The sequence below is a fragment of the Saimiri boliviensis genome, chromosome 6 (genome assembly GCF_048565385.1).
Source record: "Saimiri boliviensis isolate mSaiBol1 chromosome 6, mSaiBol1.pri, whole genome shotgun sequence".
Taxonomy (NCBI): Eukaryota; Metazoa; Chordata; class Mammalia; order Primates; family Cebidae; genus Saimiri; species Saimiri boliviensis.
Window position 1 is genome coordinate 76,216,384 of NC_133454.1, and position 26,518 is coordinate 76,242,901.

The window sequence follows — 26,518 nt, forward strand, 5'->3', positions numbered from 1 at the left end:
TCTTGGTGAAGACATTTATTTAATATGGGGGGTGGGGTATTGCTGTCTCTGTCAGTGTGTATAGGGTGGTAGGGAGACAACCAGAGGGACTTCTGTCCTGGAGTAAGAGGCTGTTCTGGCCCCAGGCTGGGGGATGGGGAGCAGACTGAGAGGGGAGGGGAGGTGTGTAAGAAGGATAGGGTAAAGCTCTGCACACATCCTTGGGACCACAGTCCAGGCTCACCCAGTCACCAAAGCAAGAACCGAATAAATAAAGTGCAACCGTGGGGGTTGGGGTAGGAGAGGGAGGGCACTGGGCACACCCATGCCCACAGCCCACATTCAGTGCTGCCAGGTCTGGCCCACCTCCCAGCCAGACCCTCTTGTCCAATCACCCCAATGTCTGTCCCTCCACAAGCCAGGCAGGGCCTCTGTGCAGCTACTGGAGGTAGCGATAGGCTTTAAAGCAGTGGTTGCCAGCATCAGCCACCACCACGTGGCCATCCGAGGTCAGTGCCAGGCCCTGTGGACCATACAGTGGCTCTGCAGATGTGTTGATATAGGACAGGAAGGAACCAGAGCTGTCGAATACCTGGGGAAGGAGTGGAGAATGGAGGGAGAGGCAAGATCAGGCAGAGGGGAGGCTGTTTTGGGGGAACAGGTATATGGGACACGGCAGGAAACCTCACCCTCATGTCAGCCCTGGGCCTTACTCACCTGGATGCGGCTGTTGCCCCAGTCAGCCACGATGATGTTTCCATTGGAGTCCACAGCTACTCCTGTGGGGGCATTGAACTGCCCATTGCCCTCGCCATGGGAACCAAACTTGAAGAGGAACTCTCCATCGGCACTGTACACCTGGCGGGGGAAGGGGCTAGGGACTGGGGACCTGGCCTCAGGCAGAGGGTAGGGCCTTGGAGGACAGGGTGAAGCCCCGGGGCTGAGGATCCCCACCTAGATCAACAGCTACAGCCCAAATCTGTTTCCCAGGCTTCACATCCACATACCCTGCTGCCTACTGGACCTCTCTTGCTGATATCCGTTGGGAATATCAAATCTAACAGCTTATTTTCCCTGGAAAATCAGTTTTCTGAGTTCTTTATCTCAGTGACTGGTACCACCTAGCTGGCCATGAGTCACTCTTGACTCCAGTTTCTTCTCTGCTTGATAAGCCAATGAATTAATACAACCTTTGATTCCATCTCAAATCCCTCTCTCAAATTTAGACCCTATGCAAACACCGTCATCTTTTTTCATGGTCCAGGTTCACATCATTTCTCATCTGGATCACTGCAAAAGACTGATCTTCCTGCCTCAGTCTTGCCTCAGCCTGAGTGATCTAAGACACACAAGGCTGTATCACTCCCCTGCCTGCAATCCTATGACTCCCCATAGCTCTTGGGAGGAGAGCAAGCCCCTTAAGGGGGCACACAAGCCTCACCCTCAGCTTTCAGGCCTCCCCCGTCAAGCCGAGTCAAAACTACCTGTGATTTCTCAAATACACTATCAACGTTCCCACCTCCCATTCTTGGCTCTTCCTGTGTCTTGTCTCAAACACTCTCATCCTCCTCTGCCTTCCAGTTAATTTCCCATTTGTGTTTGAGGTCCTCCTCACCGAGTCTTCCCTGAATCATACACTTCAGGGAAGTACGCCTTCCCACAGTTCCCTGCACCTTCCTATCACAGAATCTACTACATCATATTATAATTTTTTGATTATCTTTTTTTTTTTTTTTTTTTTTTTTTGAGACAGAGTCTCTCTCTGTCACCAGGCTGAAGTGCAGTGGTACCATCTTGGCTCACTGCAACCTCTATCTCCTGGGTTCAAGTGATTCTCCTGCCTCAGCCTCCTGAGTAGCTGGGATTACAGGATTACAGGTGTCCACCACCACAACTGGCTAATTTTTATATTAGTAAAGACAGGGTTTCACAATATTGGCCAGGCTGGTCTTGAACTCCTGACCTTCTGATCCACCCACCTCGGACCCCCAAAGTGCTGGGATTACAGGCATGAGCCACCATGCCCAGCCTTTAGTTACCCTTTTCTCTTCTCTACTAGACTATAATCAAGAAGGCAAAGAATACATTTGCTTTGTGCATCCCTGTATCTCCAGCTTCTAGCATACTGTCTGGGACAAAGCAGCCATGCCATAACTGTGCAAATGTGTATTGTTTAAATGAATGATCTCAAGGGGAAAAGAAGGAGGTAAAATAGAGAGGAGTCTTATAGAAGGGGAATGGATGTTGGCACTGGTCATGGAGGGAGGGAGGACACTGACCTTCACTGAATGGTTATGGAAGTCCGTTACTACAATCTCATTCTTGTTGTTCACAGCCACAAAATGGGGGCCTGAAAATACAAAGTAGTCTTCAGGGCAGTAGGCTGGGATACTGAGTGGGATGGGGAAGAGTATCTAGGAAGATAAAGCTAGGGGTCTCGGAGAGGGGTAGGGTCTCTAGGACTGACACAAATTATCTCTGAGATGACAGGGCTAACGTATAGGGAAGGGGGATCTCCAGAGCCAAGATATAAGAGAAGAGGACCTTTAGAGCTGGGGTATCTACGGGAGTTCTATGGAACAGGGGTATCAGCCCAGATCTTGGAGCTGTCCCCCCCATACCTGCAAAGTGGCGGTCAGTTGCCCCACGGCCCCCAAAACGGCCAACCAGTTTGCCATTGGGCTGGAAGGTAAAGACGCAGCAAGACTTGTTGTCGACCACAATGATATGTCCATTCCGGTCCACGGCCACTCCCTTGGGGCCCATGAGGCGGCCAGCTCCAATCTTGGTCTGGAGGAAGAAAATATCCAAAAGGGGCTTTATCCTGACTAGTGGGGAAAATAGTCCTAATCCAGCATCAAAGCAGAACCTTGAACTGGGGAGAGACCAGAGAGTAGGAGGAGGAAGGGCTGGATCAGTCCAGACTCTGACCACCAAGAGGCACTACACTGGTTAACTCAGCTGGACACTAGGGTAACTAAAGTGACAGCAGACCTCTTACCTTAAACTTGCCCTCAGGGGAAAAGATGCTGACCCAACGGTTGTCATAGTCTGCCACAATAATGTCTCCATTGGTGTCCACTGCCACACCTGTGGGGCGCTGCAGCTGTCCAGGTGAGCGTCCTCGGACCCCAAAACGGAACTTGAACTGGCCTTCATTGGAGAAAACCTGGAGGAAAGGAGCAAGGGGAGGGAGCAGGTAGGAGGGGAGACACTGTGGCCACAGACAGAAGGGAGTAGGATCCTGAGGGAGGAGACTCCCCCACCACCATTTATTCAGTCATTCAACAAGGACTTACTGACAAACTCAAACATGGCAGCAGGTCTGGGGGCATGCAGCACAGATGTGACTGGGGTTGTGAGAATATGAAAGGGATGTAGGGGAATGGTGAGAAAAGGCTCCAAGAGAAGATGTCTGAACAAGTAGCCTAATAAGGATGCCACATAAACCAAATTCAGCCAGCAAAGGAGGAGGAAGGGCATTCAAGCAGAGTGAACAGATTGTAAAAGGCACCAAGTTCCGTATGGATGCCGCTTGAGGACCTGTCCAGTGTGGCTGGACCGCAGGGAGCACCCATGTGAACAAAAGAAGGAAGCAGGAATTATGTTTATCTTGGGTGTAATGAGGAGTTTCTAAATATTTCTGGGCATAGCAGTGACAAGATCAATTTCGCTTTTAAGAAAGAACATTCTGGCTGCAGGGAGGAGTAAAGACTGGAAGCTAGCCACCCAGTCAGAGGCTGTTGCAGTATTCCAGTTGAGAAATGATGATGGTTTGGACCAAGAAAATTGGCTGGAGGGAAGCAGACAGACTCAAGAGATATATAGAAGGTAGGCTCATGAGACTTAGTAGCAGACTGCAAAGGGGTAGGTGAGAGGAGAGAACGTGTACAAGGCTTAGTCCATTCTGGCTATGGGGCTTACAAGGAAACCTTCCTCCTAGACAGAGTGAACCTTTCAACCTCTCCCTTCTCCAGCCTCCTCCACTTGAGCTGCCCAATATGCTCAGGTCTCCCCAGCCCAAAAGCACCTCCTTTAATCCTCCTTCCCACTTTAGCCAAGCTTTCTGGCTTTTCCTTCATAGTCAAAACATTACTCACTGCATAAGACTCATACACTCTGCTTAGTAATAGGCTCTGGGGACACAAGATGAACAAGAGCCAGGAGTGGCCTTGGAGAACTCAAGTTCTGGGCATTGGCCTTGCTCTTGTATTCAAACCTGTGCTTTCCTTAGTGGAACTTGTCTCCCCACCCCCACCCCACCCTAACCCCATCTTTTAGTCCTTCATGGCTGTTTAAACAGACATTACTTTCTTCTAATATGGACCTTCTACTAAGCCCTTCTCTGGCTGGCCAGCACAGCTCTTGGGTTCTGCAGTGGTCCCCTGTGGCAGGACATCACTCATCAGTATGAGGGTGGAACCATGAGCTCCACAAGCTTAACAGAAGTGAGGGGGACTAAAAGGTACAGTTCAGCAGTAAGGTGTTGCATCTGCCCCTCCAGTTTGGGCAGCTCAGGTTCTGGCTCAATACTGATGAGGCTTTGGGATGTCTTATTCTTCCAGTCCTATCCTATGCCACCCCTGACACTTGGACAACTCTTTTTTTTTTTTTTTTTTTTTTTTTTTTTTTTTTGAGACGGAGTTTTGCTCTTGTTACCCAGGCTGGAGTGCAATGGCTCAGTCTCGGCTCACCACAACCTCCGCCTCCTGGGTTCAGGCAATTCTCCTGCCTCAGCCTCCTGAGTAGCTGAGATTATAGGCACGTGCCACCATGCCCAGCTAATTTTTTGTATTTTTAGTAGAGACGGGGTTTCACCATGTTGACCAGGATGGTCTCGATCTCTTGACCTCGTGATACACCCGCCTCGGCCTCCCAAAGTGCTGGGATTACAGGCTTGAGCCACCGCGCCCGGCCTGGACAACTCTTATTTATCTTCCCATTACTTAGAATTTCCAGGTCACTTGTTCAGAGAAGACTTTAATGACCAAGCACCACCCTCCGCCCTACCGAATCAATATGCACACATAAAGTTAGGTTACCAGGATATATGCTTTATAGTGCTCTTCAGAACAATTATCACTTTGCGGCTAAATAACTATTAAATATTGGTGTCCCCTTCTAAAGAGGTAAGCCTCACATGGCATAGGGACTGCATTTGTTTTGTTTGCTGCTGCATTTGCAGCACTGGTATGGCATTTGGCACAGAGTAGACATTTAACACGTGAACTCCCCAGCTCAATCTCAGACCTGAACTGGACATCTCCACTTGAATGCCACATAGTTATCCCAAACATCTGCAAAAGTGAATTCATCAACTTAAATCTGAGCCTGCTCCTGAATGGCAACACCATCTACCCCGTCCACCAAGTCTTGCCATTCTTGATGTTTGACGACTCAGCAAAATCTGCCATTCCTGCTTCCATAATATCTCTAGAACCTGCTGGTGTCCTAGTTTGGTCCTTAACATCTCTCTCCTATACCATGGTATCAGAAAGTAGATCTCTGACTTTAGGGATCTCACAGTCTAGTAGAGGAGAAAGACTAAACCAAACCAAAACAAAACAAAACCAGATAAAAACAAAAACAAACCAGTGATTCCAGGAATGTATAAAAAGTCCTACAGCAAAAGGCTGAGGGAACTCAGAGTAGAATGTGATTTAACATTCTGCCTAAGGGAATGAGGGAGTTTTCACAGAAGAGTTGATAAAATTGGGAGCTTAGACAATTACACAAGGACATACTCTACACAAATCAAATTATTCATTCAGAATCACAAAATGTTTTTTGTCTTCTGTTAGCTGATGCTGCTTCTGCTCAATGAGGGAGTCTGCCTCATCCTACACCATAGAAGGGCCCAAAAGAGAAAAAGGTCATGTTGTGAGGACCACAATCTCCATGTACTGAGAGGAGGAGTGGGATCAGACCTCATTAGGGAGCCCAGCCCATGCCAGCCCTAAAAACTCCAGAGTAAGTGAAGCAGAAACTCACCTTAGGAATGTGAGCCAGGCTCCTAGCAGTGATGACATAGAGGGCAGGTGGAAGTAGAAGCAAGAGGAGGATTGCTATAGAAGTAGCAGGTGTTTGGAAGGGAGTGGAGCTACACCAGGTGTTCCCTCTTAATTCCCCACTCCGAAACAATGGGGAAGCCAGGTGTGGTGGCCCACACCTATAATCCCAGCACTTTGGAAGGCCAAGGCAGGGGTATAGCTTGAGCCTGGAAGTTCCCGACCAGCCCAGGCAATATAGTGAGACTCTGTCTCTACTAAAAATAAAAATAAAAAAAACATTAGCCAGGTGTGGTGGCATGCACCTACAGTCCCAGCTACTTGGGAGGCAGAGGTAGGATGATTGCTTGAGCACAGGAGGTCAAGGCTGCAGTGAGCTGTGATCGAACCACTGCACTCCAGCCTGGGCAACAGAGTGAGACCCTGTCTCAAAAACAAACAATGAAGAAGCTCGGCCCCTCCCTCATTAGGGCAGACCAAAGTGGCACTTGTTTTTCTGTGCATGTGAGCAGTGAGCACACTTGTGTGTGTGCACAACAGAGAAGGGGTCCTGAATCTCAACTTTTATGCCAGGAAGCATTCCCAGCCTAGGGAAATGGAAAGGAGCTGGAAGGTGAAACTCAGTAGGGCCTCAACACCATCTCATTAGTCCCCTGCAATCCCCTCCTCACTATCCAGGCTGGGCCCAAATACCTTCCTGTGCTGCACAGGGCTCTCCATTCCTTTGCTCTTAGAAATAGATTAGGAGTAAAGGCAGATTGGACAGAATTGGGAATATGACCACAGAAGAGTCCCTGGCACTTTTAGACTGTTAGGTGAAAAGCAGGGTTCAGGGAGGAGCCGTCACTGAGGGAAAGGACCGTAGCAGAGCTGAATCAATGACATGAGTACTCAAGCAGGGTCAGAAAGTTTAAACGTATAGGTGTTGAGAAGTAAGGATCTTTAGGGAAAAGGTCAGCTACCCAGTAAAATGTTTCCAGGAAGTAAAGTGCATGGTAGTTAGAAATAATCCTGTATAGAATAAAATCAAAATTCTACAACACTCCATCTCCAAAACTACTTAGAATCTGACCTCAGCTACCCCCACTTCTAATAGTAATCTACCTCTGGCCTGCTGGGCTCCAGTTCCCTGAACCACCTCCTCCAGCACCTTCCCACCTGCCTGCTTTTGTTTACAGCCTCCACCTGGACAATGATATGCTTAACAATAGCTAACATCAGAAATTTCACTAGATGTCAAGTACAGTACATTACATCATTTAACACTCCCCGAAACCCTATCAGATATACTTTTCTTAATTTTACATGAGTTAACTAAAGCTCAAAGAGGTCATATAACTTGTTAGTATGTGACAGAGCTAGGATTCAAGCTCAGGTGTCTGGATTCAGAGCCTGAGATTTTAACTGTTCTGCTGTGTCAACTACCCTGGTGCCCACTGTACTAGGCTCTGAGCTTTTACTACAAGAAACAGAGAAAGAAAAAGGCACATTTCCTGGCTTTACCAAGTAGCTCACAGTGCAGAAGAAACCATATCCATTCAGTGCAGTGGATGCTTTAATCAGGTGTACAAGATTATGAAAGAGGCAGCAGCAGGACCACCTGAGGTGACGCTACAACTTCTAGCCACAGAAAGATACCACCTTTGGCCAAGGTACCCCCATGCGACTGTCTAGCCAACCTGATAACTGCAGAGACTCCTGACAAACTACATACGTTCGGGAGCCAGGCAGGCATGTTGGAAGACAGCGAGGGAGGGCAGGCCTGCATCCTGGCCACCAGGAGAAAAAGGGAGAAAGAAAGAGGCTCAAGGAGAGGCAGAAGGGAAGGAGGAATGAGCCAGATCTTTGCAGTCCAGCCAGATCTTTCCAGTCCCGATCTGGCCTGAGACATGGCCTACAAAGTAGAGGCTACAAGCACAGTCAACTCTGGTTTCTGATCGAAGGTGCTGGTTACAGGTGTGGCCTGTGGGAATAGGAGGTGCCTGTACATTCTACCTTTTCAGGAGGCTGTAGCTTGAAAACTCTTATTTTGGTAGTGGAGGAGAGCAGTAAATGTGCTTACCTGAATACACTGGTTGTTGCTGTCTGCTACCACTATGCGACCGCTGCTGGCTGCGGACACACCTTGTAAATTGGTGAATTCGCCTTTCTCTCTTCCACGACTGCCTGTAGGGAAGGGATGGGAAGGAAAACAAAAGAATTCCCTCAGAGGTCATTTTGAATCTTCCTCCCCGCCCCCATCCACTGCCTGAGCCTGGCCCATCTGGCTCTGCCCTCGGCTGTCTGTACCAACACGGAAGACGAGCTCATCCTCAATTGGGTTGTCCTTTCGTTTGCCGCCTGTGCTGTACATGGAGCTGGGCCTACGCACCGCCTTCTGGCGCACATGGCTGCCGGGGCCACCAGGGGACTTGACGCGGCGCTTCACATCATCAGGGGAAGGTGGCAGGTCCCCAGGACGCAGGGCACGCACGCGGAAGGGGCTGCCGCGCACTGGCTGTCCGTAGAGCAGCACTGAGAGGAGCAGCTCGCCTTCCGTGCGCGCTGTGTACACTAGCTCATATGTGCCATTCTTGTGGTCCACCACTGGCACCGGAAGGCGCGTGCCATCAGGGCCGGTGATCTCTGCACGCAGCTCGGCGCTGCCTGTGCGCACCAACCGCCCATCCTTGTCTTTGGTAGTGACAGTGAGGGAGGCAGGCTGGCCCACTAGCGCCTGGCGCAGCCCCTCCCCCGTGGCCACGGTCTCGTGTGCAGTGGCACTTGTGGTGAGCAGTGCACCCAGATTGAGCACCGACCGCCGCAGCCCGTCCACCTCAAGGACCAGTTCCAGCTGTGCATTCTCGTGTGGCCGCTCCGGGAAGGCCTGTGCTGCCAATGCCGCCAGCCGCTCTCGCATGTGCTTGCGCACCAACAACACCTCCGGGGCCGAGCCCAGGCGCAGTGCCTGCTCTGCGAAGCTGCAGCTACTGCCAATGTGTTCCTGACCCTGGCGCAGTGTGTCCAGTTGGGTCTGCAGCACCTGAGAAGGGGAGGGGAGGGGTGGGTGAGCAGACTGGCACGGGGAGTCTCTGTGATTACTGAAGTTGTAGCACTGTGGCATAAAATACAAGAGGGTGCCTATGGACAGAGGACACAGATGCCCACAGCACCTACCAAGGGCATGTCAGGAGGCAGAAAGTCTAGGCTGGGGAGTGGGAAGCTGGTGTGAAAGATAGCAGAGCAGTGGAGGCAATAAAACCATCACAATGGATGATGGTAGGGAAGGGTGAACACAAGACGCACCTTCTGTTTGGCCCCACAAATGGTCTCCAGGTCGCTGACCAGAGCCTGCTTGCGCTGCTGCAGCGCTTGCTCCAGATCCTCGAAGGCTGCACTGATCTGGGCCAGGGCCTCTGCCTTGTGCTCCTGCAGCTGTTGGCTGATGCCCCCGACTAAGGCAATTGCTGCAGACAGCTGTGGCAATCTGAAGGGGTAACATCTCATGCCACAGTTGCTGAGGGTGGCTTTGCCCAGTGATCCCTTCTCCCTGGGGACCCTACCGTTGCCCTCGTGGAGATCTCCGTCCTGAGACCTCACTGAGACGTCTATCTCTGCCCTTCCCAGATCCTTTATTCACCTCCCCACCCCAGCTGAGACACCATCCCTGTGGCCCCACCAGCCCAGGACCCTGCCCAGTGCCTACCGGCCACGCACAGCCTCAAGCTGGCGCTGCAGGGCTGCCTTGTGCTGCTCTACCACATCCCTCAGCAGCACTGTGCCATGCTCACGATGCTCTCCCGCACGGCACTCGCCACACATGGCCGTCTCACAGGCCTCACAGTAAAACTCCATCGTCTGCAGTACAAGGACTCCAGTCGGGTAATGGCTAGACATCACACTTCTTTATCCCCTCCTCTCCCCACCTGCCCTCCTTGCTCCTCACCTTCTAAGTGCACCCGCTTCCTGGACCACTCATCCAAAGCAGTATCCTTTCACCCAGCCACTCGGCACCCCCCAATGCCTCTTCTCCTCCTCCCACCCCAAGTCCCGGCCTCACTGGGCCTCGCTTGGGCCCACCTTGCCTTCATGGTTGGGGCAGGAGAGAGGGCGGCCAGCCACTGCACTGAGGGGGTGGGGGTCCTCGGGGTCGTGGGCCCCATCAGGTGCCTGCTGCATTGCTTCCATGAGGCTGCTGATGAAGAAGTTGTTCTGCAGTGCTGAGACACCCTGCTCCGGAAGGATGGACGTCTGCCGGCATACTGGACAGGATAGCGTCAGGCTCTGAGCAGGGATATAGTTCTGGAGACATCTGTCCAGGAAGAAGGAGAGTCAAAGGATGGAGGGAGTGGGGTGACATAAGTGCATCCTTCCTTATACTTCCCATGGGTGCCAACCCTTTCCCTCACAAGTGTGCCATTACACTTCTTTTTAAAACCTCTCTGGTTGACACATCTCATCTGCCAGCAGGTATAATGCCCTTGCCTCTTATAACTGAGTAGGAACACATCCCTGACTTCTCTCAGAAGAGCAGACTATCCACATTCCTCACAGTGTGCATACAGGCTTGCCTTTCACAGGTGTTTACAAATGCTTCTCATAGGAATGTGCAACAGCACCCCCCGCCCTGCCCAACTTCTTTAACTCATTAAACATTTACTAACTGTCTACTCTTGACAAATTTGTGCCAAGCTCTGGGTACAAAAAAAATAAAGCACAGTGCCTACCGTTAAAATATTTCCCATCTACAGAGAAAAAAGTCACAGAAATAGTACAGAAGTAAATAGCATGATGCTTAAGGGAATTGGTCCTGGAGCTAGGCTGCCCAGGCCCAATACCCAGTTGGTCACCTGTTTTACTGTGTGACCCCTGACAAGTTACATAACTCTGACAAGCCAAGGACTCTTCCATTGCAAGATGGAGAAGTACAGACTTCACAGTGTTAGTCGATTACACGTAAAATACTTACTTATATTTGAAGAGGATTAAATGTAAAATGCCTGACTCACAAAAGCACTATATATGGTAGGCTACTTGTATTATTATTACTATAAGGAATGATAGATATAGTGATAAGGGAATGCATCTGGCTCAGGCAGGTGGAGAGGGTGGCCAAGAAAGTCTTCAGAGAAGTTGATGTAAATTAAATCTTCAAGGATAAATAACTGTTAGCCTGACCAAAGAATGGTGCTGGGAGAGAAGGGTGGTCCAGGTACAGATGGCAGCAAGAAGCAGCACAGCACGAAAAGGAAACTATACACAGTTTGATGTGGCTGGCTAGAGACAAAGCCCAAGGCAAGGAATGGTGAGAGAAGTCAAGGAGCTTAGAAGTTATCCCACCAGCAACAGGAAGCTGCAAGAGAGTGTACAGTCAGGTTTACAATTTACCAAGCTCCTCTTCACCACCTCTGTGTGGGGAGTGAATTTTAAGGGAATGAGACAGTGAATTTAAAGAGAATGAGATGGTGGGGAAGGGAGGGCAGTGGCATCATCAGCTAGTTACCATTTATTAAGTGCACATGTGCCAGTGCTATGCTTTCTGATTTACATTTACATTAGCAGGAGAAAGGGCAAGTGGCCCAAGGTAACAACAGCAGTGAGTGCTGGAGCCTGTATTCGAATGCAAAGTATGTGTTTAACCAATATATTCTTACAGTAATCTAGGCAGGAAGTGAGGAAGACCTGGATTTAGGCAGTAATAAGGTAGACTATAACGAATTTGAGAAGTGTTTAAGAAGGAGGGAAGGTTGGAGGTGTTGTCTGATTAGATACGGGGAGCAAGAGAGATGATGAGTCTTCATTGACTTCCAGCTTCCTAGCTTAGATAACTGAGTGCATAGTGGTAACATTCACTAAGATGAGAAATATAGAAAGAGGAGTAGCTATAGGAAAATTCAGCCTTGTCCTGGTTGAATTTACTGTAACAATAAACATCTAGGTAAAGGTCACCAGTAGACAGTTAGGAGAATGAAGGTTAGAGACAAGAGATGGGCATGCCATCACCATTTAGATGGCTTCGGGAGCCCTGAGAGAGGATGAGATCAGCCAAGAAAGCATAGACAGTGATAAGAAAGAAGGACAGAGCACTCAGAAAAAACTGAATGAGGACAACAAAGACCAGGCTGAGAGGCAGGAGGAGCAGCAGTGTTAGGGCAGAAAAGTGAGCGGTACATTTCCAGGAGGATGAGTAGTTGTCAGTGTCAGAAGCGGCTGAGGAGTTGGATAAGGTAAGGACAGGAAAATGCTCACTGAATTTGGCAAATGTGAGGGTATTTTTGTCTGTAAGGAAAACAGGGAGGGAGTGACAGGAGAAGGAAAGCCTGACTGCTGGGAGTTGAAGCATGAAGGGGAGCCTGAAAGTTTGAATGAGAAGGAGATTGAGGGGTTGGATGGTGCTGGGGACAAAGTAACAGAGAGTTTTTATCTGTTTGTTATGGGAGTTTTGAGCATCTTTATAAATAGAGGAGTCAAGAGAGAAGGAGAGGTGGAAGAGACTAGAAAACCAAGAGGTCTTAAAGATGTTGGGGTGGATCAAATTGGCCTGAAGAGGAGGAATGGACGTCAATCTCTGAATGGAGTGGAGGAGGAAAGGAGAGGAGGATGTAGAGGGGCACAGGGGACACAGGGGACACAGGAGAGTGAAGGAGGGAGGATTCAGGGGCCTGATGATGGCTCAGATTAGTCACTGATGGGAGGGGCAGAGGACGCTTACTAGAGACAGACATCAGAACTGAAGACAGCTGTATCTGGCGACCTCAAATTTGTGCAGGGAAGATCTGCATTGTGCAAACTCCCATATCCTCAATTTCATCTCTTAATGTTTCCTATAATTTAGGATCTTAATTAATTAAGATCTGACAAATACTATGGGCCAGGCATGATTCTAAGTGCTTCACAAATATTAACTTATTTCATTGTTTCCCTTTGTTCTTTCTTTCTTTTTCTTTTTCTTTTTCTTTTTGAGACGGAGTCTTACTCTGTAGCCCAGGCTGGACTGCAGTAACGCAATCTTGGCTCACTGAAACCTCCACCTCCTGGGTTCAAGCTATTCTCTTGCCTTAGCCTCCCAGGTAGCTGAGACTATGGGCACATTCTACCAAGTCTGGCTAATTTTTGTATTTTTAGTAGAGACAGGGTCTTGCCATGTCGGCCAGGCTGGTCTCAAACTTCTGACCTCAGGTGATCTGCTTGTCTTGGCCTCCCAAAGTGCTGGGATTACAGGCATGAACCACCGCTCCTGGCCTAACTTATTTAATTGTGACCTACATTTCCCTGCAGTCCTCTCAAGTAGAGAGTGGTTTTTGTCTCATACTCCACACTCCTTAGGGCCAGAAGGTGGGGTGGAGCCCTTTCTCTTTCCAACTGGAACATTTCTAAACTTTTCACTTCTAACTCCTTTGAAGCTCATGGCTTCTCTCTATACCACTCCTCCTTGTTATTGTCTGCACTAACCTAATGGTTGCCCCCACTTCCATTTGTGGATGTCTTTCTCTTGGCTCATTCTCGTCTTCTATTACCCCCACCACCATTCTGCCATCATTCTCAGTGGCACTAACATCCATCCTCCATTGTGATTTCTTAATTCCTCGACCTTCTCATCCCCAGTGATCTTTTCCCCCACTTTCCATGCCCTCACTAACCATTTCTCATCAACTACTACTTTCAACCATTCCACTCTACAGCAGCCTTCTTCCCACCTCACTGAATCTGGTGTTTCCCCTGCAGAACACCTTCTAATTCAGCAATATCTCCTTCCTATTTGTGAAGTGTACGTGGCTCATAATAGCTCCCTAACTGGTCTCCTTTTCCACTCTTGCTCCTTTATAATCCATTCTCTGCACAACAGCTAGGGTGAACTTTTTATATCGCATTATTTCCCTGTATATATATATTAAAATAAACAAACAAACTTCAATGGTTTCCCATGCACTTAGAAGAAAATACAAATACAAACACTTTCCTAAAACCTATAAGCTCCCCCGTGAACTGCCCTTACTCTCTCCAATTTCACCTCACTTGGCCACACTGGTTTCTTGCCCTGTCTACTTCTTCCTCAAGGCCTTTGCACAGATTTTTCTATTGCCTGGAACAACTTGTCTCTTTCTTATCCTCAGAATGTAGATCAAATGTCACCTCCTCAGGGAAGCCTTCCTTGATGACTATGTAGAATAGTTCTTGTCCCAAACGCCTACTTACTCTCTGTTTATATCCTGCAGAACATCAATACAAGCTTCAGCTCTCGTTTTCTTGATTGCTTACTGTCAGTTACTGCCCACTAGAACATACTCTGAAAGCAGGGACCAAGGGATCAATGAATGAATACTAGTTGAAAGTGAAGGCTCTGCAGTAAAAACTGGATTCAGATCTCAGCTATTTACTTGCTATGTAGCCTTGGAAATATTTAATTTTTAAAAATTTATTTATTTACTTAATTTGAGATAGAGTCTCTGTCACCCAATGCAGTGATGTGATCAGAGCTCACTGCAGCCTCCACCTCCCAGGCTCAAGTGATCCTCCCACCTTAGCTTCTCGAGTACCTAGGACAACAGGTGCATATCACTACACCCAGCTAATTTTTAAATTATTTTGTAGAGACTGCATCTCACTATGTGGTTTCCCAGGCTACTCTGGAACTCCTGGACTCAAATGATCCTCTCACCTTGGCGTCCCAAAGTGCTGGGATTACAGGCATGAGCCACTGCACCTGGCCAGAGATATTTCTTAATTACCTACTGACTTTGAACCTTAGTTTCCTCCTCTCTAATATGGGGATACCTGGATGTGGTGGCATGCACCTGTAATCCCAGTTACACAGGAGGCTGAGGCAGGACGATCACTTGAGCCCAGGAGTTCAAGTCCAGCTTGGGCAATATAGCAAGACACCCATCTCTAAAAAAATAAAATTTAAAAAATTAAAATAAAAAAATAAAATGAAGTTAATAAAGTATCTGTTGCAGAGATTAAGGAAATCAGTATGTATAAATAACTTAGCCAGTCCCTGGAAAACTGTAAGCAATCAATACATGGTAGCTATTGTTATTACAATGTCTCAGCCACTGATTTTCTCCAGGAGTGCTCAGTGATGCAGGCACAGGAGAAAGTGCAAAGACATCCAATTTCAGCTCTGATTCAACATTGAGCTTCTATTGCATGGGTTTTACAAAGGATAAAGATGTGAGGGAACTGCAGGGAAGCCAGTCAGTCAGCCACAGGGTCCAGGATGGGTAGGAAAAAAAGGGAGGCCAGGATGCAGTTGGCGACTGAAAAGAGAGAGCAGTCAAAGGGGCTAGACATCTATATTGTATCAAAAGTGGGGTAATGGGAGCCAGGAGTGGAACACTGGAGCTTATGATCACAGAAGTGGTATTATTCTGGGTGATAAAATTCAGCGCATGGATAGGAGACTGTTAGTGAGGTAGAATGGGGAACAACCCTGAAGAAACAGTCAAGAACCAACAGGCACAAGAGGGTGGTTATCCCCAGGTTGACAGAAGAACTTGAATGGACAGGAAAACTGAGGCCATTTCCAGTTGATAAAGGACAGCGGGCATTGGAGCTGGGATCTCAAAGAGCAGGGCTGGCAGGAAGCAGTATCCCTGGTGCAGAGCCAGGCTTCAGTTGGGGCAGAAGACAGAGGAAAAGTGTTGATAGAGGCAATGGTGAGAAGACCCAGGGACCAGGCCATCCAAGAGGGATGAGGGCCCAAGAGAATACTGTCAAAATACAGATGTGATCACATATAAAACCCTGCAAAGGCTTCATGTGGCTCTCCGGGTAGAGGCAAAATTCCCTAACAGGTTTACAAAGCCCAGGTGGTCTGGCCTCCACCTACCTCCCCAGCTTCATCCCATGGTACTTTCAGTCACACTCACTCTGCTCTAGCCCCACTAGGCTTCCTCCAGGCCTCTTACCTGACATATTTTCTCATGTCACATGGGCTCTTCCAACTCCCTTTACCTAGTTAACTCCTATTCATCCTCTGAATTTTACCTCAGGGAAACCTTCCCTGATTCTCCAAACTATAACAGACCATATGCCAATCTCTCATAGCTCAGCACTTTATTTGCAGCACTTACTAAGGGTTATATTTATCTATAATCTGACTATATGATTGTTTGATTACTGTCTTTCTCCTTCACTATACTGTTATCTCTTTAAGAGTAAGCATTATAAGTGATGGGTACCTCAAATACTCTGACTTGATTGTTACCCATTCTATGCATGTAACAATGTATCACATGTACCCCATAAATATGTAAACTATTGTGTATCCGTTTTTTAAAAGAGTAAGGATTATATCTGGTTTTGCTCATCACTGCATACCCAATGCCTAGGACAGGGTCTGGCACATAGTAGTTGCTCAATAAATGAATAATTGTTAAACAAATAAATTATCAATAGAAGCCTAGAGGCTGGGAGGGGTTGCCTTTCACTCAGTACCTGAGAACAACAATGAGGACAAGCAGGAAAGGACAGACCTAGCTTCAAATATCCTCCAACTAGTCATCAATTACTGGTGCCAGAGCTGGCTGAGTCTCAGCACTGTCTGATTTCTCAGGTAGTGTCAAAAGCTGACTCGAGGTTTGGGAAAGGGCAGAGAAGGCTCTATTCTAAGCAGGAACCATGGCCCAGTGTTATAAGTTTATGGTCCTCTCACAGGTTCTTGCCCCAAAACCTCATCTCCTGCAGGTTGGGGTTCACCTGTTGCCCTCCCAGGTATGCATGTTGCCCTCACCTACTACAGGTTTACACATGCTCCTTCAGGAGAGCCCACAGCGTCCTCATCCCTCCCCAGTACACACACCCCCTCACCTCTCACAGAAGGTGTGCAGGCAAGGAAGAACCTTGGGACACTGGTACCGATCCAGGCAGATGCTGCATACCAGGAACTGCTTGTCCATCGGCTGGACCTCTGGGCCAGGGCTGTCCTCCCTCTTTGCCATGGTGCCCACAGATGGCTCCTGCCACTCACACCAGCCTCTGTATGGAGAGATTGTCAGCACCAGGGGGTCCAGCACTTCCTCTCCCCACCCAGTCCCCACCATTCAAATCTACAGCAGAGAACTTGCCCCCACTTCTTTCCTGCCAGGGGCAAGACAGGACAGTGACTGGAAGGATCAAGGTGATGTGACCCCTGAGTCTGGTGTCCTGTTTAAGAGCACAGACATAGAAACAGACTGGGTTTCAAACCCAGCTCAGTCTCTCACCAGCTATGTGAGCTTGGACAATTCATATAAGTTTTCTGAGCTTCAGTCTCTTAATTGGTAATTATAGGAATAATAATTTGTTTTGAGAGTGTGAAATAGTGCATGTTGAGTGCATGGTACAGAGATGTCCATTTTCACTGACACACCTACCCTTCATCTCCTCTGCCTCCCCCAAACCCTCCCCCATGAGACCTGGAGTGGCTCTTCATTTATGCCCTGACCCACCTCTTAGCACAACTGCCTGAAACTGCACTCTTTTTCACACACCAGTTAGTATCAAAGTCGGGAATGCTTCCTGAATATCTTAAATCCTTCTCTCCAATCCCACAGCTACTGCCCCCAATTCAGGAGACCATCAATTCTCTCCTGGAATACAGCAATAGCCTCTTAACTGGTGTTCTTGTCTCCTCACGTATACCTTTTCATCTGTCTTCCTTGCAGCCAGAATGAGGTTTCTAAAACACAGATCTGATCTTGTCACTACACTCTGTTTAAATTCCTTCAACCGTTCTCCATTGTCCAAAGTCCTTAAATTGGCCAATGAGGCTTAACTTTGGCCCATACGTTTTTACAGTCTCATGCCTCATGAGTCTATGATCAATCATTCCTGCTGGGTTGTTTTTCTGTTGTTGTTTTGTTTTTTTTTTTCAGTTCCTGGAAAACTCCTTATTCTCTTTTGTTTGCTTCTGAGAGATCACACATTCATTCTCTCCGTCCTGAGATCCTCTTCCTGGGCCTTTTGCCTGGCTGATGTGATACCTACTCATCTTTCAGGTGATATAAATGTCACCACCTTTAGAAGAACTTCCATGACTACCCAAAGTCTGGCTTGGGCGCTCTACCTCTGTGTCCCTCAGCACCCTGTATTTACTCCATCCTAGGTCTCATAAGCCATGCTGTAATTTTCTTGTTACTTCTCTGCTTTCCCCACTCCATGCAGTGTTCTTGAGGGTAGGCATTTTATATATTCATTCATTCATTCATTCATTCATTCATTTATATTTTATTTTTTCATTCATAGCATTTAGCACAAAGTGTGACATAAAGATTGACCTATATTGCATTGATTTAGGAATTCAATAAATATTTACTAAGTGCCTACTTTGCACAGGTGTTAAGAATAGAATGATAAAACAGATATGGTCACTGTCCCTGTGGTGGAGAGGTGGTGGCAGATATTCTAAAAGTAAATAATGGTAGCAGGGAAGTGCTATAAAGAAAAAAGGGATGCTGTGAGAAAGAACACTTTTGATTGGGTTATCAGGGAAGGCTCTCCAAGGAGGTAACATTTAAGCAGAATGCTGGGTGGATGAGAGAAAAATGGTACACATGAGGGTGAGAAAGAACAGGGAGATAGGAAGGGAAATCATTCTAGGCTGAAGGAACAGCATGAAAAAAGTTCTTAAAATGAAGTCTCATGGAGAACCTGAAAGAACTGTGTGATTGGAGCCAAGTCAATAAAAGCAAGAGGTGAGTTTGGGAAGATAGGCAGAGATGAGATCATGAAAGACCTTATAACTCCCGTTAAGAAAGTGATTTCGGCCAGCTGCAGGGGCTCATGCCTCGTAATGCTAGCACTTTGAGAGGCCAAGGCGGGAGGATCATTTGAGCCCAGGAATTGGGAGCCCAGCCTGGGCAACACAGTGAGACTAGTCTGTACAAAAAAATTTAAAAATTATCTAGGCATGGTGGCACACACCTATAGTCCCAGCTACTTGGGAGGCTGAGGTGGGAGGATTGCTTGAGCCCAGGAGGTTGAGGCTTCAGTGAGCTATGATGATGCCACCGCACTCTAGCCTGACATGAGATAAAGTGACACTCTGTCAAAAAAAAAAAAAAAAAAAAAAAAAAGTGATTTTCTCCTAAGTTGGAGGGGAGGATGATATAGTACATAAATAAGTGAAAATAAATTAGAAAGCTACTGGGGCAGCTGTGAGAATTGAAGACAAAGATAAGCAAGGGTGGAATCAAAGAAACCAGTTAGGAAACCAAAGTTCTTTGGGTAAAATAATGTAGGATATCATCTGAGCTATAAGTAAAAAGCTGGACTGATTTGAGAAATATTCATTGGCCGGGCATGGTGGCTCACATCTGTAATCCCAGCAGTTTGAGAGGCTGAGGAAGGAGGCCACTTGAGCTCATGAGTTCAAGATCAGTCTGGGCAACATAATGAGACTCCATCTCTATAAAAATAAAATAAATTAAAGAGAAATCAAAAGGATATCAAGATGGACTGGGTGTGAGAGGGAAAAGGAATGTCAATTATGACTCCAAGCTTTCTCATTTTAGCCAATGATGGGCCACGAATAGAGACAGTGAGAGCTGAGGTGGAGCTGATGTGGGGCATTCTGTTCTATGTATGCTGAGTATGATGTGTCTCTGTGATGTCTAGGTACAGCTGTCGAGTGAGAAACAGAATACAAGAGCTCAAGAGAAAGGTTTAGGCTGGTTATTAATTTGGAATCACTGACATATCAATGGCACTTACAGCAATAAGAATACATAAGACCACCTAGGGACAGAGGGCAGATAGTGATAAGAAAAGGGCCTGGCGAAAGGGGGACCAGCAAAAGTGACTGAGAAAGAGAACCCAGATAAATGAGAGGTAAACCAACAGACTGTGAAACCAAAGAAATCAACAGAACAGTGCAAGCAAAAGGAGAGGTGAAGTAAGAAATGACTGAAGAGTGTCCACTAGATTTGGCTGTGGTGGGTGGCAGGGGCAGAAACCATGTCAGAGTGACTGAACAGTAAATGGGAGACGAAGTTAACACAGCGATGTAGACAATGCATGGCAGGGATTCAATCATGAAGGGTGGCAGAACAATAGCTGAACTACTTCAAAATAGGCAGTGAATAGGACCAGGCCACCACTGTCCGTATTAGATACATTCTGAGCCTTTCTAAAGACTGTGAGTGAATGAATGAATGAATGCATGCATGCATGCAGGGAGTCCAGGCTTGGGGAAGGATAGAAGGGCTGAGTTGCTGTGCCTTATGTTTGTATAAGAGTGGGCCTGGGTAGAGTGGGAAGGGCATGCCTGAAACCATCCTCTCCTGAGGTGGACACTGGTATCCTGATGTTCTCTCTACAGGTGTAATAGGTTCTGGAGTCTGAAGACTTAACACCAGGAAAACATAGCAGGAGGGAGGACAGATTGAAGGTTGGCAGAAGGACCAGGAGGTGGGAGGCAAACCGAAGCTTCAGTCTGGTGAAGGAAAAGGCTGGGAGGAAGAGTGGGAGTGGCCTGCTGGGCCCCGCTGGGATAGCTGGATGCCAGGCTCCACCTCTCTCCATGCGTAGGGGCTCTCCCAGCCAGTCACACAGGGGCGGGGATTGGGCTACTTCCAAGACCCATAGCTCCTCCCCCACCCCTCCCCTTCCTGCTTTAGTTCCCCTCCCAGACTTACTGGGCATGCAGCCGTTGAGGTCATACCCCCGCCTAAATCTGAGATTCTCTTCCTCCCGTGGGGTCCTAGCTCTTCCATCCCACTATGCTCTAGAGATCTGCCCCCAAGATCCCACAGTGGTGGTTCAAGTGGACTGTTTATCACAGAAGACACTTATGAGGCCTTGGTCTCAGAGCTGAACTTCGCCCTCCTTCCCCGGACTGCCTTCTGCTATTTCTGCATTGGTTATTCCCACAATCCTTTCTGGCTTAGTTCTCAAGGCGCATTATTCCCTCATTCAGCATTCACTTGACACTGCTGCTAGGCCTGGGGACACAAAGATAAATAGTCACAGCTCAGCCTTCATGGATTCCACAGTCTAATAAGTAGATTACTGCAATGCAAAGTGGTGAAGACCATGATGAGGAAGTACCAATTGCTCCAGGAGTACAAAGGTTACCTAACCTAGCTCTGGAGCAGAGGTGGGTCCAGAAGTTGGAAGCCAAGGGAGTTCTCATAAAGGAAGTAATGTTCAAGCTGAGAACTACAGGATGACTAAGTTACAAAGAGTAGGGTGCCTTTTTCATCAGGAGGCTGAATCGGACACTGTGATGGGAGGGCTAAGACACGAGATGGAGAGGTCGGCAAGAGCTACATCATGCAATGCTTTGTTGGTCTTATTAAGGAGTTTAGACCTTACCCATACCTGCTAGGGGATGAAAGATTTATTCAAAAAGCAAAGGAAAACTTTGGTGGTGGTGAGGGGTATTAAGCATAAAGTGACAACAGTACATTTTTGGCTGCTGTGTGGAAAAAAAGTAGTTTAAAGGGCAAGAATGGAAAGTTAAGAAACTGCCTTGATTAGGAGAATAGTAAAGAGAGGTCAAGATGAATTAATTTTGCAGGGGAATATCAACAGAACTTGATGGCTGGTTGTTTACATATGAAGAGTTATGGGCGATGAAGGAATTAACAGATGATTCCTAGTTTTCTAGCTTGGAAACTCTCAAAGAAGAGGAGTTTGGATGAGAGAGTAATAAGTCTGGTGTTTAAGAGACAGGGTCTTACTCTTGTCCAGACTGGAATGTGGTGGTATGACCACAGCTCAGTGCAGCCTCAAACTCCTGGGCTCAACTGATCCTCCTGCTTGGCCTACCAAAGTGTGGGGATTGCAGGTATGAGCCACAGCACCCAGCTAGAGTTCAGTGTTTAATATAATGAATGTGAGGTGCCTATGGGATGTAATTCAAGTGGAGAGGTCCAGTTAGCAGTTGGAAAAACATGCTGAAGCCTAAGAGAGAGGTCTGGCCTGGAGACATGAATTTGGATATTGGTGTAGAGATGGTTCCTGAAGCCATGGAAGTGAATGACATTACCCAGAAAGAGTGAAGTGAGAAATGAGGGCCTATCACCAAGCTCCAAGGAACCTTAATATTTAAAAGATAGGCCCAGGAAGCAAAGCCTGAAAAGAAGATTGAGAAGGCACAGCTAGAGAAGCAAGAGAAACAGGAAACAGAGATGTCAAGAATGCCAAGGGAGAAGAGAACTTCATGAACAAGGGAGTTAAATGCTGCAGAGGTCCCATTATTTAATCCCCAAAGAGGCTCTCATTAACCTCAGAGAGTATGGTTTTCTGGTGCTGGAGGACAGGAAGCCAGATCCAGGGAGTTAAGCAAGAAGTTGATTGTGAACAAATGAAGACAGCCAGTGCTGACACCACTAGATCCTGGACATCTGCAAAGGATATGTTTCAAGGCTTTTCAGTTTCTCCAAATTCTCAAACAGCATTAATTTCCCCCATGACTTCCTCCTACAATCTCACAAGATTCCCCGTACACGTGAATTACATAGCTGTGAATGGAGGTAACCAAGGCATTATTGAAAATGGATGCGAGAGGTCAGCTAGGCTCACTTGTGTGCTAAAATGACTCATGGCTACTCACTAGCCTCCAGGTGTATCTGATCATTTGAGACCTCAAAAACAAATGGCAAATAGCTGCAGGTTACAGTCTTTTGGCTTTCTCTGAAACAAATGAAGCCTTGGATGAGGCAAAGTCCTTAAAGCCAATGAATCCTTTAAATAAGATTGGCAGGGAAGGAAAGCAATAAAATTCATGGCCATCTCACCCAACACTGCCAGACTGAAAAAAGTGAAGGAACCATTCAATCAAATTTCTCTGGGCACACTGCGGGCCAGGTCCTTCAGCTGGGAACTGGAGACACAAAGCTGAATCAGACACAATCTCTGTCTTTCACAAGTCTTTAGACTAATGTGTAAAACAGAAATGGAAACACGTAACTACAATGTGATAAGTACCATGATACTGGCATATTCAAATTGCCACAGCAGCAAACTAGAGGAAGTATCTAACTCTGAGGATGGTGGAGAATAAAAAAGGCTTCCAGAGGAAGGCATATTTGAACTGGGCCTTGAGGGACAAATAGGACATTGATATGTACACTGGGGAAACAGTGAGTAAAGAAACAGAACCATGAGAAACTTAGAAATGTTGACCAGATGGACAAGACTGCAAATCTCAAAGAGGCAGAGGTTATACGTAATGTTTTTACATTCACTCCATGTGGGTTAAAGGCAGAGGTTATATGTAACGTTTTTACATGCACTCAATGTGGGTTCTCCACTTGCCTCTCTGGTTGCTCCTCCATTGCTCATTCCTTAAACGTTTAGTTCCACAAGGTTTTGTTTTAGGGCCTCTTCTCTTCTCATTTTTCATCTCCTGCCTAGGCAAGCTTGTCATCTCCCATGCTTTTAGTTAACATCCAATTGTTAATGACTCCCAAAGCCTTATCTCCTGTGTCCAAAGACTCCTGAACCCCAGACCTGTATATCCAACTGCATTTTGAGCATCTCTACCTAGATGGCACATAGTGATTAATCCAAAACTTAATTTATTTCCCGAACCTACTCTTCCTGCTGTGTTTCTCATCTCATTAAAAGGCACCACTGGCCGGGTGTGGTGGCTCACACCTGTAATCCCAGAACTTTGAGGGGCCAAGGAAGGAGGGTCACTTGAGCCCAGGAGTACAAGACCAGCTTGGACAACATAGTGGGACCCTGCTTCTATAAAGAAAAATATATAAATATAAATAAATAAAAGGCACCACCACTCACCCAGTCACACAAGCCGGAACCCTGGTAGTCTTAATTATGCCTTTTCTTTCACCTTTCAGATACAAGCTATGACTATATCCTTGATTCTGCCTCTGAAATGTGGTAGGTTTAAAAAGTTAGGAGATCTAGGATCTAGTCCTGACTCTGTCACTAACTCCACTAACACAAGGTGAAACTCTAGGCAAGTTCTGACCCCATTCCCTTACTTGTAAATTGGGAAGAAGAGACTGGCAAGGTTCCCTCTCAAGCCAAGGGCCCCTACAGATTGCACTATGTGCTGATGATTAAATTCCATCTTGTACCACCTCAATGATTTGACTTCTAGTTTTCACTGTTAGGCTAAATGTGCTAGAGGGTGGTCTTAGTTACCTCCCCTCCACACTTCCCCCATGCCCCCACAAATAAATGTTTGCTGAGTTTTTTTTTTTTTTTTTTTTTTTTTTTTTTTTTTTTTTTTTGAGACGGAGTTTCGCTCTTGTTACCCAGGCTGGAGTGCAATGGCACGATCTCGGCTCACCGCAACCTCCGCCTCCTGGGTTCAGGCAATTCTCCTGCCTCAGCCTCCTGAGTAGCTGGGATTACAGGCACGTGCCACCATGCCCAGCTAATTTTTTGTATCTTTAGTAGAGACGGGGTTTCACCAGGTTGACCAGGATGGTCTCGATCTCTTGACCTCGTGATCCACCCGCCTCGGCCTCCCAAAGTGCTGGGATTACAGGCTTGAGCCACCGCGCCCGGCGTTTGCTGAGTTTTAAGTCATCTATGACACTCTATGAACACTCTATTCTAATCACATTGTTTTTCTGCTTTTCTGAACCTGGGCTATACTATCCCAACTATGGACTCTGCTCAAGTTCTCTCAGCAAGAATGCCATTGTGCCCTAAGTGGCTGTGGCAGTACCTGGCATGCAGAATTTACTCAGCATATGTTGGTTACAGGAGAGCCCTGTTTAAATCTCTGCGATTCCCTCTCATCAGAGAGAGATGCAAAAGTAATGGCAGTAACAAGACAAGGGAATAAAGTCTCGAGAGACCTCTGCTTAATATAAGGAAGCTTTTCCACAGCAGAAGGTAGCAAGTGCTCTGTCACTGGAGGCATACAAGCCCAAAGAGGCAGGGCACCTGTCAGGCCTGCAGCTCTGATTTCCAATTCTGCAGCAAATCATCCCCTGCTTAGAGAATGAATGGGCAGCGGTGAGCTAGATAGACTGACCAGGAGAGACCTGTGAAGATTTCTATACCTGCTCTGACCTCCCAGATACGATCTTCCTGCTAGGATCAGTCCCGAGTTTCTGTTGTCCACATCAGAGAACCCCCACACCAAGAACAAACCCAGGGCCTGCCCTCAGTCGAACTGACCTCCCTGGGGTGCAGCCTGCCCCTCCAATCTGCAACCATCTGTCCCTGCAGGTTTGCAGCCCAGGATCTGAAGCCAGTTCCAGAAGGGAGGAGGTCAGAACCAGGGAGGGGCCTGGGGTCCTCCAGGCAGGGTTCAGGTTACAGGAGAACCAGAGGGGTCCTTTCCTTTAAAAAAAAAAAAAAAAAAAACAGCCTCTACATGAGGCTTCCTGTCCATAGAGCAGTGGGGAGGAAAGGGTGTCCTCCATCCTGACTGGTGGGCCTGTGGGTGCCAGAGGATGGAAGGGGCGGGGCGGTGGGGTAGGGTGGGGGTGGGGGAGCAAGGGGTGGAGGTGTCTGCACCAGGAAGAAAAGAGCCCTTCAGACAACTGGGCCACAATATTCCAGAGTCCCATTCAGCACTCACCACCATCAGCACCACCAACACCCTCGGCCGCAGCGTTCAGCACCCTCCGCCAACACACACAAGCTCCCAAACCCCGCGCTCCTCTAAGGAACCATCACCCATCCACCCGCGCCTCCCCGCCTCTAAACAGGGACCTCACGTGAACAGCCACAGCCCGAAGAATCCCCCTGCTGCTCTCACGGACACGGATACGCCTCACGTGGGCAGAGAGAAGCACAGCTTTTGAAAATCATCCGTGCCCCCCACCCACAGACGCTCAGGACCCAGACCCAGGCTGACAGGAATACAAACGTACCCTTGGGGCCCGCCCGTCGCACTCACCGCGTTGGAGCAGGATGCGAAGGCAAAGCCCGGACTGCGGCCACTCTGAGGGGCCCGCGGCGCTGCTGCTACTGCCAGCGCCCGTCCGCCCGGCCCTGCTCGCGCCTCCGCCTGTCCCCGCGCCGGCGCCGCCGCCGGACCAGCCGCACAGGCCGGAGGGAGGGGCCGGGGCGGGGCTGCGGACCAGCCGGGGGAGGGGGCGACTCCTGCGGGGAAGACCCACCCACGCCCCGCCCACCGCCGCGGAGGCCCCGCCCACCCCGCCTGCCCACCCCTACTGCACCCGCACGCCCCCACCCAACGCCCCCACCTCCTGCAGACGCTGCCTTCGCGGTGCTGCTGGGGAGCCGGCGAACCGGATTCCGGATCCCGGATCCCGGATCTCGGATCCCGGATCCCCGCCAGCTGCCTCCGGCTCCCGAGGACTCCGGGAATGGCGGTGTAGTAGGTCCCAGGAACTGAGATGAGACTCCGTCAAGAAAAGGCAGCTGGGGCAGCAGAGATTTCGGACTCTGGGAACCCGTCTGGGCTGCCTGCCTCCTGGCGGCGCCCTTTCCGGCTTCCTTGGGGTGCTCCTACGGAATATGCTAGTCTATCGGCTGACCAGGAAGACGTAGAAACCATCTGTACGTTAGCACGATCTCTGGGCGGCAGAAGGACAGTACTAAGAGCTCTGGGAAAAGGAGTTAAGGGGTAGAAAGATGGGGGACTTGATTAGGCTATGGGTGCCTCAGGA

At 48.2% G+C, this 26,518-nt stretch overlaps 1 protein-coding gene across 8 annotated transcripts; it reads right to left on the reverse strand.

Moving 5' to 3' along the window:
- Window positions 1-26,451, reverse strand: TRIM3 (tripartite motif containing 3). Of its 8 annotated transcripts, none has more exons than XM_010337266.3 (13): window positions 26,093-26,451; window positions 25,056-25,220; window positions 16,779-16,946; window positions 10,047-10,278; window positions 9,673-9,824; window positions 9,273-9,453; window positions 8,277-9,009; window positions 8,050-8,153; window positions 2,981-3,148; window positions 2,601-2,769; window positions 2,259-2,329; window positions 697-837; window positions 1-571 (listed from the first exon to the last, which is right to left on the reverse strand). In XM_010337266.3, exons 3-13 carry the CDS (start codon window positions 16,907-16,909, stop codon window positions 419-421), a joined length of 2,235 nt encoding a protein of 744 aa, XP_010335568.1. In that variant the 5' UTR covers window positions 16,910-16,946; window positions 25,056-25,220; window positions 26,093-26,451; the 3' UTR covers window positions 1-418. The 8 variants fall into 8 exon arrangements, with proteins under 8 accessions (XP_010335568.1, XP_003919816.1, XP_003919815.1 ...); XM_003919767.3 differs by lacking the exon at window positions 26,093-26,451 and adding an exon at window positions 25,783-26,011; XM_003919766.3 differs by lacking the exons at window positions 25,056-25,220; window positions 26,093-26,451 and adding an exon at window positions 25,783-26,011.
- Window positions 26,452-26,518: the final 67 nt, after the last annotated feature.

What these genes read in the sequence shown, in the direction of transcription:
- TRIM3 (XM_010337266.3), bottom strand. Translation starts at nt 16,909, where the DNA reads ATGGCAAAGAGGGAGGACAGCCCTGGCCCAGAGGTCCAGCCGATGGAC. An exon ending in GCAACAACCAGTGTATTCAG is followed by an intron (nt 3,149 to 8,049) that starts GTAAGCACATTT and finishes CCTTTCCTCCAG; the next exon opens with GTTTTCTCCAATGAAGGCCA. An exon ending in GGGGCAACAGCCGCATCCAG is followed by an intron (nt 572 to 696) that starts GTGAGTAAGGCC and finishes CTCCTTCCCCAG; the next exon opens with GTATTCGACAGCTCTGGTTC.